The sequence below is a fragment of the Octodon degus genome, unplaced genomic scaffold (genome assembly GCF_000260255.1).
Source record: "Octodon degus isolate 3935 unplaced genomic scaffold, OctDeg1.0 scaffold00029, whole genome shotgun sequence".
Taxonomy (NCBI): domain Eukaryota; kingdom Metazoa; phylum Chordata; class Mammalia; order Rodentia; family Octodontidae; genus Octodon; species Octodon degus.
Window position 1 is genome coordinate 2,580,709 of NW_004524605.1, and position 14,099 is coordinate 2,594,807.

Consider the following 14,099-nt stretch of genomic DNA (forward strand, 5'->3'; position numbering starts at 1 on the left):
GCTGGGTGGGTGACACCTATGGGGCTGCCCCTAGGTTCGAATCCCTGACAGCTGCCTATGAGCCAGAGCAAGTGGCAGAACTCCTAACTAGAAGGGGCAGCTCAGCACTCTGGAGTGGCCCACAGGTGTCTGGAACAGAAAGACCCGAGCGCAGCGCCTGCACACACCGGCCTCTCTGAACACAGTGCTGACAGGTCCCAGTCCCCGAAGGGCTTGGGCCAGAGCCCTGCCCCTGTAAGTTGGCTGCATGGCTGGAAGCTGACTCCTGATTTCCCAAGTCCTTTACTTAGAAATTTCCTAAGTGACCCATTCGCCTCTTCCCAGCTGCAAAACAAGCCCATGGCAGGGGGCAGCAGGGGGCAGCGCGGACACCCACAGCAAGTGGGAAAGGCTCAGGCACTCTCCACCGCTCTCCCCACCAGCCCTCTAACCCTTAGCAAGTCCAGGGGTGAGGCCTGGGTAAGCTGGAGAATGGGAGGGCGTGACACAGAATGGGTCCTTAAGGTGGCCCCTTCCCATGTCCTTACTCCTAACATTTGCAGAGGCTCAAGGCTGAGCTGCAGAACAGGCTCAAGGAGCAGCCAGTGGGGTTGTGGCTCTGGCCTCACCCCGGTTAGTCCCACTCCAAAGAATAGGCTCCTCCCGGAACCCCTGTGCTGCCTTTCCAACTGTCTCCTAGCTAGAAGGTGCTTCTGGGTGACCCCCAAGTCTCTGCGGTTGAGGGTATAACCCAGGGCTCACCTTGGGGCTGGGGCTGAGGAGGTACAGAGGGAGGCTTGCTTTATAATCCACCAGCACAGAGCGGGCTTTCCCCTGATGCTTTAGGGACCTTGTCCTCCGACCAACCTTCACACCATCTTCAAATGTGGGTGTTTCTGTTTTTGTTTGGGCATTGGGGACCTGCCAGTCCCCAGCCTTGGTGCCCTGGGCCAAGAGGAAAAAGCCTTCTGGGGCCCAGTCCCCAAATGACCAGCGTCATCTGACCTATTTTTTCAGAAGTCATGATGACCTCTGGCTCCAGCCTGCCCCTTTCCCCTTCCCTGTTCCTACCACTAGTTTATGACCTTGGTCTAGCCAGCCTCAACTCCCAGCCTCCGTCTCCTCCATGATGAGACAGGGCCTTCCCTTCGCTCTCTGTCTAAGTCTGGGAAGGCAGCTCAGCAGGAATGAACACAGAAACAGGACCTGAAGTAGCCCTGGGGTCAAACCTTGGTTCCCAATTAGCCTCTTAGGGGGCTTTGCCGGATAGCTCAGTTGTTTAAAGTGCCGTGTAACACCATGGTTCGATTCCCAGCTCTAGAAGCTGCACCAGACCTGCCCTTACGGCACCCTGAAGTAGCCAAAAAAGAAAAAGAAAAAACTCCTTCCCAATGAGATCCTTGGACAAATCATCGTTTTTTAAAAAAAAGCCTCCATGCCTCAGTTTCCCTGCCAGCAAAGATTTCAGTCTTGACAAGATGATTAAGCAGATAATATGACCATAGCACAGGGCCCCATCTAGGAAACGCCGTGAAGGCGCGGATTGCTTCTGAAACTGGAACAGCTCTGGGCAGGTGGGGTGGCTGGTCCCCTACAGGGGGCCCAGGTGGTCCAGACAGGGATTCAGGGACTGAGATGACCAGGAGTCACTGCCCAGCTTTAGCCACGCCTGGAATGCTGCAGACTGCTTCCAACGCCGTGTTCTCCCATCTCCTCTAGAGGGTTCCAGACCTTGGTCCACCTGGTGAAAGGCAACATGGGCACGGGCATCCTGGGCTTACCCCTGGCCGTGAAGAATGCAGGCATCCTGGTAAGAGGGACGCTGCAGGTGGCACCCCTCAGACAACCATGGGGCCGGAGGGAGGAGGGCTCTAAGCACGGAGGAGCCCTCTTGCTGGGAGGCAGCTTGGTCCAGGTTTGGCACGGGGCTCTCCGGCCAGGTCAGAGTTCTGGCCCTGCCTCAGGCTCCTGTGGTCCTGGCAGGTCGCCCTGCTGTCCCCAGGCCATGGTTTCCTCCTCCACAGAATGCAAGGGTGGGGTTCTACCTGCTCCAGTCACGCTCTGTAGAGCCTGGACCTCTCCAGGGAGCCAGCAGGGGCCCCCTATCCCCACATCGCCCCTGCAGCTGCTTTCTGCACTCCGGGAATCCCACCTGAGGTGATATTGGAAAGAACAGCTGTCCCTCCTGAAACTGCCTTGGAAACAGTTCCTTGGGAAGCTGGCTGTCACCAGGGGCACGCATATGGGCACCCTGCTGCTCTGCATAACCGCTTCTCTTCTCCCCGGCCTGCCCACCCACCCGGCCCTCCAGATGGGGCCACTCAGCCTGCTGGTGATGGGCTTCGTCGCGGGCCACTGCATGCACGTCCTGGTCAGGTGTGCCCAGCGCTTCTGCCGCAGGTGAGGCCAGCAGGAGGGAGGTCATCCCTGACACCCCCTACCTGTGGGGCGGGCCTCGGGGAGGCTGAGGTGGATCACAGGTCTGAGCCCAGCCAGGCAACTGAGAGTCAGGGAGACCCTGGTTCCAAAGAAAAGGGGTGGAGCTAGAACTCTGGGTGAGATCCCGGAGTCCAGTCCCAGTACAGACAGACAGACAGACAGACAGACACACACACACACACACACACACACACACACACACACAGGTTTGCTTCTTAATTTTCTCCACCAAGATGAAGAAAAGGAGAAAAGCACTCAGGATTCAGGGCCGGAGCTCTCACTGGCTGGTCTCTGTTCCCTGCTGCTGCCTGCCCTGTGATCAGGATACGCGGTCCCTGCCTAACCCTGCTCCAGAGCACTGTCCTGAAGGGGTTTCGTACCCTCAAGAGTGTTGATTCTTACTCTTGCTGTATAGTAACCATCTCGTTTAACAGGTAAGAAAAACGAGGCACCACGGAGTGACCACCAGGTCACGCTGCCAGCTCTCCACCTGCGCCCCTGTGCGCTGCGCCCTCCGCTGCGTCCTGCCTTGCTCTGGTCTCCGATGTCCGAGTGTGTGGCCTGCGGTTGAGGATGTGTTCTCTCCTGCAGGCTGAACAAGCCCTTCATGGACTACGGGGAGACAGTGATGCGCGCCCTAGAAGCCAGCCCCAGCGCCTGGCTGCAGACCCGCGCCCGCTGGGGGAGGTACTGGTTCAGGCCTTGTGCTCTGGGCCCCTAAGGGCGGGACACAGCAGGGGGGAACTGCTGCTGCCTGGAAAGGGGGCCGTGGCACAGGGTGTCAGACATTCCAGGGCAGGGGCTCCTGGCCCCTCCTGTGTGTCTCCAGCGAGAGCTCACTCCCTAATTACTTAGCTTTAAGGTCACTGGCATGCACTAAAGCACACTTGTCCCACTGCTCCTGGGAACAAGGCAACCAACCAGGCCTTGCGGTCACAGAGCCATTAATAACCGCCAGAATAAATGCAATAAAGGAGAGGAGGAGTGGCTATCACCAGCGGGGTGCTGGGGGCTCCCAGGGAGGGAACAGCTGGCAGGTTGTGAAGGAGGAAACCCCCGCAGGAGAAGGAAGTGCTGGGGTACAGGCAGGGCCTGGAGGGCCCCGGGAGGAGGACAGCAGCTGGGAAGGCGCCCAGCACCCCGACCCTCACACAGAGCTGTCTCCCCCACTCCTGAGCCAGCTGCAGCCCAGCAGCTCAGAGCCTGAATGCGCAGTGTCTCCCCTGTCCCTTAACACGGACTCTTCCTTCCGGCCTTCCCACTGCCTCTTGTCTGGGCCGAGGCCCGCAATGCCCTCTGCACTGGCTCTCTGGGCCCCGCAGTAGGTGCTCGGCAGACTCTGGGAGTGCGCGTGCCAGGTCTTCTCCATGTGTTGCTCATCCTTATGGACATCCCTGTCCCGGCTTCTTCCGCCTCCATAGTGACTCTCCCGGTCTCTCCCTCCTCCAAGGGATTCCACGTACATCAGCTCGCGATGCCTGTCTGCTCCTCTGCTGGGATGTGTTTTTCCTTGCCTCCTCCTCCTCTTCTGTCTCTCCCTCTCCCTTCTTCTGTATCTCTGTCTGTCTGTCTGTCCATCCCCACCTCTGCTTTTCCTTCCCTAGGGACTTGCTCAAGCGCTGGTTTCCAAGAACACTGTCTGCCCATAATTTGGATAAAATGTCCTTTATGTTGTGGCCCTTAGAATATCGCAGTCCTCTCACCTCCTAGGCTGTGAAGCCACCCGGAGGGCCACATGGCATTTCTCTGTGTGTCCCCACTGCCTAATGGCACCTGGTAGGAAGAGTATTTTAAGGCTAAGGATAGCTAAGAAAGTTTGGGCTTCCTGTCCTGGGCCAGCAGCGACCCTGACCCCGGGGGCGAGGGATGCCACAGCAAGCTGCTTGGCTGAGGCGGCTCCTGGCTCAAAGAATTTAGCCATTTACTGTGCTCAGAGTAGGAGGGAGTGAGAAGTCCATGCTTTACAAAGAACTATTGTTACTTCACTTCTTACTGGCCCTTTGTTGGTTGTGGTGGGAAGACGTGAGGGTGCCAGAACAGGGCCACCAGGTCCTGGGGACAGAGGGCAGGATGGCAAGAAATGGAGCTGAGGGGTGGGCCCCTCTCAGTGCGGGCTTTTCCTCCTCCCCTCCAGGCACCTCGTGAGCTTCTTCCTCGTCGTCACCCAGTTGGGCTTCTGCTGTGTGTACATAGTGTTCCTGGCTGACAACCTGAAGCAGGTATGGTCTGCTGGGGACAGGAGGTGGTAGCGAGGGATGCAGGCTCTGCTGCTCCTTGGCACATCCCTTGGTCTGTGTCCTGTGTCCGCAATGCAATGAAGGAGGCTCGAGACAGATTTGCCAGAGCACCCAGCCGCCCTCAGCGGAGGCACCTGCACAGTCGTGTGCGGTTGATTTTGCCCCAGTACCCTTTGCCCAGGATCCTGGACTCCTCCTCAAGGTTGACTAAAATCCTGAGCTGGAAGGACCCTTGGGATTTGTCAGTCCTCCTGTTTTGGAATTTAACCATAATAACGCTCTAAAACTGGGCTGTGTGTGTGTGTGTGTGTGTGTGTGTGTGTGTGATGCCTAATCTCCTTTGGGCCCAGTGGCTCCAAGGAGGTCATTGTCAGGAAGTCCTCGGATCTAACCTAGAAGTTATCTTGCAGCAAGTAGAACAAAATATGCAGACAATAGCAGAAGCCATCTTCGATCGATAGCTTACACAAGAAAAACTGCCTCTTAGAGCTCTTTTTCTGCTCTTGATGGTAATACCAGATTGTTTTTCGGTACCGGGCATTGAACTCAGGACCCTGTGCTTGCAAGGCAAGAGCTTACTCTACTGAGCTATCTCCCCAGCCCCAGAAATTTAGAAATGTAAAAATGTTAGGAGAAAGAACACCAGGGCCATCGACCTGGCCTGACAGATGGGCTGGGTGCTCGCCGTGAGCGCCGTGCAGTCCCTGCCTCGCCACAGCCCGAGCCCTGAGCCCACTGACACGGCCACCACAGGGCAAAATGCGCCCCGCTCCCTGCAATGCCACCTCATGCATGTGGTCATCATCATGACAGAAAGCTGCCCGCAGACCGGTTACCATTCGGTAATGCCCTGACACTTGTAAGTATCCCTTTTAATACTTTCACAGTATTTCCATCACACCAGTCAACTGTACACACCATCGCTCTTCTGCTGCTAGATATTTTATTTTTGTTTTTCTACCACTACAATGTTTTGGTGACATGTCAGTCATTCACAAGTCTCTGTGAAGCCCTCTCTTTTTCTTTCTTTTGTTGTATATTGTTTTTTGTTCTTTTTATTTGTTTTGGGGAGAAAACCCAGGACCTCACACACACTAGGCAAATGCCCCATTTCTGAGCTATACACTGATATTAAGCTGTGAAATTACTGCGTCAGATTTTGATTGTTTTGGGCAGGGGAGATAGCTCCATGGTCTAAGTGCCGGCCTGGCAAGAGCAGAGTCCCGGATTCAATCCCTGGCATCACATGCCATGCCAGCATGGAACCCCAGGTGTGCCAAGTCAGCCACCAACACAGGATGTGGTAGCACATGCCTGTAATCCCAGCACTAGGGAGGCTGAGAAAGGAGGATCGCTACGAGTCAGAGCTGCATAGTGAGACCCTGGACCACATAAATACAAGATTTTTTTTTTTTTTTTGTACTAGGGATGGAATTTGAGACCTTGTGCTTGCCAGGCAGTTGATATCCCTGGCCCAATAGAACATTTTATTTAAAAATGCTTTTGATTGTTTTGAGGAAAGCAGCCTGGCATCCATGGACTTTCATTATCTGTGCCTACTGCTGGCTCCATTTATTTGCCAGCTGTGTTGATCATCAACGCAAGCACTGTCTTGAGGAGTTGATGGGCTAATGGGATGTTCTAAAACATAAAACCCAACACCAGTATGATGCTTTGGTGCCAGGTCAGCCCGCACCTGCCTGTGTGCACCCACAGAGCTCACTCAGGTCTCTTCCAGGGTGCGCATCAGCCCTGGCCATGGATGGCAGCTGGGGAGGGGGGAGTGCGGCCACCAGAGCGGGAGAAGGGACAGGTGGGAACCTAGACGCAGGGCCGTGTGCGCCTCGCACAGGGAAGCCACCACTGCTTACAAGAGAAAAGAACCTGAGAAGAGAAAGAGTCTGGGGCCCAGGTAAGGCTCTAAACACAGGCCCTGGAATGCCTGCTACCCATCCAGGGACGCAAGACTCACTGATTCACATTTATGTATCCACGGTGCATACTAAGCAGAAAGGGGATCTCAAAGTAAGTTGGTGTTAAGACTGCCATTTTATAAGATACAGTGTGTGGCATTTGTGTGGCTTGTGACACTGCAGAAAACACACAGATGCACAGGTGGCAAAATGTCACCGTGTGGGGCCCTGGCCCTAGCTCAGTTCTTTAAGTGGCTGCTTCCACAAACCTGTCAGCCTCAGATTGCTGTAGTTCAATCCCCACAACACTCCAGCTAGCCAAAAGTGCCCTGAAGACATTCGAGGAGCAAAAAAAAAAAAAAAAGAAAAAATGTCACCGTGAATGTCCGTGGCACTGAGATTAACGATGTTCTTATATTTCCTTATTGCTCAGCTCTAGTTTCCAATCGTTCTGTTGCCTGAACAATTGTACTAACTGGTGCTGCGCATTCTAACCTACATGCGCCTGCCAGAGACTGCCAGAGAGGTGGACGTGCTGCGCGTTCGCAGGAGGGCGACGCGGTCTTGGCTCTCTCCTATTACAATGAGTGCAGGATGTGGCACCTTGGCAGGTGGCATTTGGGATGTTAGATGTTCTATTGTGGGTGGCCCAAGTCACACAAGGAAGAGTTCTCTCACTTAAAATGCTGGTGTGGAGCCTGGTGCAGTGGTGCAGGCCCGTGATCCCAGTACTCGGGAGGCTAGGGCAGGAGGGTTGCCACCAGTTCAAGGCCAGCCTAAAATGCATAGTGAGATCCTGTCTCAAAAACAAAACAAAAATGCTGCTGTCGGTCCGATAAAAGACACGAAAAGTTTGGGATCAGCTCAGTGGTAGAACCCTCGCTGAGGTCCAATCCCCACAATGCAATGCACTCAGCTAGAAAAGGAGCCAGTAACTGGAGTCAGCCAAGAAAAAGGAAGTGGCGGGTCTGTTAGTCAATAAGCCAAAGAAACAGCTTCTGGGGGAGTGTGACCCGAAAACCGACTTAGTGGAAGGGGGTTACTGACTCGTGCAATGACAGAAAATCGCAAGTCAGTACTCAGAGAAGAACAGGGCAGCGGGACAGTAGAGCTGCGGGGCGCCCTCCCGCGGGCCACTGCCAGAGTCACTTCTTACCTTCTATTTCTGTCCGCCTGCGACTTGAGACCTACATTCAGCGTCCTGCAGGGATTCCAAAAGCCCCCAGCCTGAGCCAAAGGCCTGCCTGGCGCTGCGACGTGCGCCCCTCCACAGCCGCACTCGGGCGCGGGCGAGTCCGCTGCACGGGGCCGCAAGCACCTTCCGGGAACCGGTCGTTAGATGAATTGTCAGCAGGTGTATCTCGGTAGCCTCCCTTGAAGGAGCGCAGCACACAGGGCTTACGATGGAAAGCTCCGACTCCAGCCTACGCCCTCTGCTGCAGGGACCCAGGCTGTGGGCAGCGCCGGCTCACGTGCAGCCAGATCTGTTCTTCACGTGTTCTTGCTGTCCCTTCTGCAGGTAGTAGAGGCTGCCAACGGCACCACCAACAACTGCCACAGCAACGAGACGGCGGTCCTGACGCCCACCATGGACTCGCGCCTCTACATGCTCGCCTTCCTGCCCGTCCTGGTGCTGCTGGTCCTCGTCCGGAACCTCCGGGTCCTGACGGGCTTCTCCCTGCTGGCCAACATCAGCATGCTGGTCAGCCTGCTCATCACCGCGCAGCACATCGCCCAGGTCAGTGCGGGCCGCGCAGTGGACGCTGCTGGAGGCGGGGCCTTTGTTCGCTACAGTCCGTGGTCTGGCTGTCCGGGCTGCCCACCGAGGGGTCCGTGCGTGGCTCACTCTTCTGCCTGGTGCCCGCCTCATTCTAAATTACTTCCCCAGGGTGTCTCTGTGCTGTCTCACTCACCTGGATCCAGATTCATTCTTGTGGCTTCTCCAAACACTTGTTTTTATGTTAAATTCTGGCTTTAAAAAATATTGCACTAGGGGGCCAGGCAGATAGCTCAGTAGAGTAAGTGCTTGCCTGGCAAGCACAAAGGCCTGAGTTCAATCCCTGGTTCTGCAAAAAAAAAAGAAAGAAAAAATAAAGAAAGAAAAGAAAAGAAAAAGAAAAACAGTTCTGTGATTATTTCACATCCAGGGTCAGAGGGCACACAGTGTAGAGTCCACACCCCCCTCCCTTTGAACTTACTGCTCACAGAAAAGGAAAGGGGGACTTTCACAGTTCATTGATTTCACCAGTTTTTGTTTTGTTTTGTTTTTTGGTTGAACCAGGGATTGAACTCAGGCCCTTGTGCTTGCCAGGCAAGCACTTATTCTACTGAGCTATAGCCCCAGCCCCTCGTTCCCTGATTCCTTTGGGGTCCCTGGTGTAGCCTACAGTTACAATGACAGCGATTTCAAGACCCAGGGCTACAGACAGACCCTGTGGCAGGCGGGCCTGCACAGCCTGTGAGCTGTCAGACTCCTCTGCAGGCTTCTGATGAACGGGGCTTCCACCCACTGGAGCAGCCCCTCCGCAGGACTCCACAGGGCCTCAGCATGCAGGCTCTCCGGGGTTAAACCCATGGTGATGGAGCCCACGTGCTTTTGGAGTTTTCTAAACATCTTGTTACTCAATTCAAAAGCATTCAGGTCTCCTCATGCAGTACTGAAAGAAGCGGCCCTGCACTGAGGGCTGACAGCATACCCTTCTCTCTCCTTAGGGAATTCCAGACCCCAGCCGGCTGCCGCTGGTGGCGAGCTGGAAGACCTACCCTCTCTTCTTCGGAACAGCCATCTTTTCTTTCGAAAGCATTGGCGTGGTGAGTTCTTCAGCCAGGTGACTGCCTGGTTCTCCAGGGGAAGTCACCCAGGCTTCACTCTGGGCCTGTGTCACTGGGAAAAGAAAAGCAGAATACAACAGAGAGGAGGCCACAAGGTGGTTTTATGTTTGTCTCAGTCTGTCTAATTAAGCATTCGTTTTCCGATTGATTTGGGGGGGAAAATGACCTCAGTGTATGGCGTCCAAATGATATAAGGGGAAAAAATGAAACTACCAACCTGAAAGAACCTGGGACAAGTTCGTGTTCTCTAAAACTGAATAATAAATTTTAGGAACAAATGGAGGTTATAAGCAGAATATATTTATTGAGGGGAAAGAAAGCTCCTGTGGAAGCTGTCTCTTCCAGGGACTTTTATAGAGGAAAACATGTGGTGAGGCAGGTCTAAGGTGGTGGAGAACATGGGAACTCGCTTAGGTGGGCACGAGGTGGGACAAAGCTACGGTCCGCCAAAGAGATTCTAAGCACCACTGCTCAGGTAAAATGGATTAAGCCCAGGACCAAATGGGGAAGGAGTCAAGGAGCAAGCAGGCATGAATGCGGGACAGGGTCTCTTCCTGTTGGGGGTTGCATTAGTGCTTCATTCGGGCTCTTTCAAGGTGACTGATACCTATTGAGAGTATCAATTCCTGGTGCCCATCCCCAGGGAAGTGTGGCTGCATTTGTTTACTCTTTTTTCTTGAGGTCTGGCCCACAGAAGGGCGTCTGTCTCTTGCAAAGCTGCCGAGTCACCTTGTCTTCCCTGCTGTCTCCTCGAGGGCCTGGCCCTGTCGGACTGCCTCTAATATTTCTATCTAGCTCAGCTGCCCACAGCACCGTCACTCTCTCTTCCCACCACGCCATGAAAGGCCCTCTTCTGCCGTCCCCTCTGCCAGGCCACCCTGCCTTGGAGCAGCCGATCGTGGACCAAAACTGTGAGAAGAGAGTCCCAGGATCCTTCCCTGGAGAAAGGCCACCTCATAAATCAGTCCCCTGGGATTCAGTTCACCTGTCCAGCAGCCAGGCAGCCGAAGGCCTCTGTAAGCATCGGCACAATGGCAAAAACTACGAACTGTGAGCTACAATAAACCTTTCCTCCACACTGTGGGAGTCAAATCTTTTCCAAGAGGCAATGAGGAATAAGACTCAGACAGATTTTGATATCAGAGAAGTGGGGTCATTGTTGTGATGCTACCTGACCGTGTGGGTTTAGAAATCTTTGGTTCTTGGGAGACGTTTGGGAAGGTCTGGAGATGCCAGCTGGAGAAGTGGCGCTAGATGCTGTGACTGGAGATTCTGGACAGAGAGCAGAAGGCCAGAGCGGCGGCGAGAAGAGCAAACAGTGAAGACCTGGTTCAGGAGGTTTGTCCAAGGGCTCCACTGGCAGCCGGACTCTAAGCCGTGGGTGTGTGAAACTCTGCCTACATTTTGCTCCTGTGCTGAGACTTTGTGGGAGACAGATTAAGACTGAGATTGTGGTCCTGCAGAGGTCCGGCAGGACCCTGTGGTCCGGCCAAATAGCTCAGCGGACTAAAGCGCCTGCTTAGGCAGAGCACAGCAGCCGGGGTTCAATCCCAGGCCTGCTGTGCTGGCCCTGCCCCCAGGGTGCCCTGAGATGGGGGTTGAGACTGGGTGTGGTGGCGCACATCTGTAATCCCAGCACTTGGGAGGCTGGAAACAGGAGAATCACTACAAGTCCAATCTATGTAGTGAGACCCTGTAGACGCTGTATCCTGTAGACCCTGCAGCAAATATAAGAAGAAAAAAAAGGAGCAGCAGATTCATCTGGCAAAAGGAACGTCAAGGCACTCAAACATTCAAGCTGTCGCATGGGTGCTTACTGCTTTTAGCCAGATTTTTTCTGAAAACCAAAAGCAAACAGAACAGCTGAACTTTAAAAACATCTAGAGTTTGACAAGAAAGGAAACTCAACTAAAATCTGGGCCTGCAAAGATGACCCAGAAGTGAGTTTGGTTGCTAAAAAGATTAGCATGGTAAAGAAGTCGAGGACTTTACAACAGGACACCAGGAAAGGTGGCTCGAGGGCCACATCTGGAAGGAGCGAGATTCCACACTTCCAGCTTGCAAAAGTGAAAGACAGCTTTGAGGAGAGAGTCCCAGGACACTTCGCTGGAGGAAGGCCAGCTAGCTAATCAGTCCCCTGGGATTCAGCTCACCTGTCCAGCAGCCAGGCAGTCGGAGGCCTCTGTGAGCACTGGCACGATGGCAGAGAGCCCAGCAACCCCTCCAGCTGGCAGCCAGCCTTGGCATCGCGCATGTGGTGTTGCTGTTAGGCATATGCAGAATAGAAACAGTTGTGGGACCGGGGAGGCTTCACCCAGATTTCAGAAGAAGGCCGTGGAGGCCAGGCGTCGGGTCCCCGAGGGGCAGAGAAGGCCAGGCGGCGGGTCCCCAAGGGGCGGAGAAGGCCAGGCGGCGGGTCCCCGAGGGGCGGAGAAGGCCAGGCGTCGGGTCCCCAAGGGGCGGAGAAGGCCAGGCGGCGGGTCCCCGAGGGGCGGAGAAGGCCAGGCGGCGGGTCCCCGAGGGGGCAGCGAGCGAAGCTGTGAGCGTGAAGGCAAAGGTGCAGCGGAGGCCCAAGAGTGTGGAGCCACCAGAACTCGGGCTGTCTGAGGAAAGCTGCGAGGGCTGAGCAAAGCCAGCCCAGGAAAGATGCCTTGAGGGTGCACCTGCTGGCAGCGCCACGGGGAAGGCCGAGCCTCGCGGCGCTCATGCTCCGCCCGCCTTGCCCTGGTGCTGGACCAGCACTAAGGTATCCCACTGTCCCCGCTTGGTTTCAGTCCTGCTTTAGGCCCTTTCCTTTCTATTTCCTGTTTTTCTTTTTGGAATGGGATGTGTTCCCTGGTCCACTGTGCGTCAGCAGTGTTGAATGTTCTTTTGACTTTTTCAGGGCCTCACAGCTAAGAGTTTGCTTTGAGTGTCAGAGGAAACTAGACTTTTCAGCTGTGCTGAAGCTTTAGGACTTTGGCAACTCTTAGAGAGGCACTAACTGTGTTGTTGTTTTTTTTCAAATCAAATCGGTAGGACAGTTTCAATAATTAACACATTGCATACATTCTTCCTAGTGGTTAATTGCTGTACAAGATGCAGACTTGATATCCTATTTACAAACACCATTAGAACAAATCTCTCTATTCCTTAAGAGAATGTAAGTATATATCTATCCTAACCATTTTGAATACATAGATACAAATTGGACATTCATCTGTATCCCCTTTTTTGTTTAGTTCTGTCATTTGAATATTATAGATGTGTTAACTCAGCAAAATATTCTAAAAGAGTTCAGTAACCCATAATAGTATTGGGTCTTCTGCTTCACTGGCAATGTCAGAAATTGTTGACCTGAGTCTCCCACAGCTCAACATAACAGCATGGCTTTATTTCTTATATTTCATTTTTATACTTTTCTTCTGGATGGTTAAGACCGAGGTAAAGCAGGACCTGTGCAACCAGAGTTGTAGCTTTTTGGTCTGAGAAGGTCAGTGAAATGCCCTCAGGATTTATCCTGAGATCCTGGACCTCAGATTGTAGAACCCACTAACTGTGTTTTGCACAGAAAGATGTGCATGAATCTTTGGGAACTGGGGATGGAGACACCATCATATAGGTCTCTTTAAAAAAAAAAAAAAATTTAATGTATTTAGTACAGAGTCTACAGGGTCTCGCTACACAGATGGGACTTGCAGTGAGCCTCCTATTTTCAGTCTCCCAAACGCTGGGATTACAGACACACATCAACACGCCCAGTCTCAATCGCTGTCTCAGCGCATCCCGGGGGCCGGGCCGGCAAGGCCTGCTGGGGATTGATCCCAGGTCTCTGCGCTCCGCCTAAGCAGGCGCTTTAGTCCGCTGAGCTATCTGGCCAGCCCTCTTTAATTTCCTCCTTTAATGTTATATTGCTATCGTGTGACATCTAAGTCAAATAAACACCATCAGAAGCCAGGCATGGTGGCACACATTCCTTATCCTAGCTACGTGGAAGGAGCGGATCTAAAGTGCAAGGCCAACCTGGACAGCTTGGTGAGACGGTCTAAAAGTAATTATTATTATTATTATTATTATTATTATTATTGCATCAAGGAAATGGAAAACAAAGCAGTTCTGCACTGTCATCTTACTCCGGTAAGAATGACTGTCAAAAACACAAAAACAACAAACTGTGGCAAGGACATGGGGAGACAGAACTCTTCCGCATTGCTGGTGGGGATGTAAAGCACCAGAGCCACTATGGGAGACCAGTGCACACAGACCTCATTTGACATGGCCGTGTCGCTCTTAGATAGATCCTCAGAAGAGTTAATCGTACGGGAGGGGTACCTGCCGATCCATGTTTACAGCACCCCGATTCATAGCTGCTTCACCCTAGAAACAGCCTAGGAGCCCCACCAACAGACAGCCGGATAAAGGAAGGGCGGTGTACATACTCAGGGCGGGACTATTTGGCATGAAGAAGTCACTGGTGGGAAACTTGAGACCATAACCTTAAGCAAATCTCCACTAGCATTTCTTTTAGGATAGGCCCGTTAGGAAAAAAATTCTGAAAGGACAACATTCACATTATTGAATGTCAGGGGTTTGTTTCCTCATCAGTTTGAAAATACAGTGTCTGTGCCTTTGGCGTCCGTCATTTCTGACAAGAAGCCTGCAGTTGTTTGAGTCGTTTTTCCCTCTGTGTGACAGTTTTTTTTTCTTTTCCTTTTCCTTT

General features: G+C 53.2%; 1 protein-coding gene across 7 annotated transcripts in view; it reads left to right on the forward strand.

Moving 5' to 3' along the window:
* Positions 1-14,099, forward strand: part of Slc36a2 (solute carrier family 36 member 2) — a 24,951-nt gene that overhangs the window by 1,805 nt on the left and 9,047 nt on the right. For 6 of the 7 annotated variants that reach the window (XM_023713161.1, XM_023713162.1, XM_023713163.1 and 3 more), the window contains 6 exons: positions 1,699-1,789; positions 2,291-2,379; positions 3,010-3,105; positions 4,553-4,637; positions 8,088-8,306; positions 9,281-9,379. In XM_023713161.1, coding sequence (XP_023568929.1) covers positions 1,699-1,789; positions 2,291-2,379; positions 3,010-3,105; positions 4,553-4,637; positions 8,088-8,306; positions 9,281-9,379 — 679 coding nt within the window. Of the gene's footprint in view, positions 1-542; positions 724-1,698; positions 1,790-2,290; positions 2,380-3,009; positions 3,106-4,552; positions 4,638-8,087; positions 8,307-9,280; positions 9,380-14,099 lie in introns of all 7 variants that reach the window. The other variant, XM_023713166.1, reaches the window with a different exon arrangement.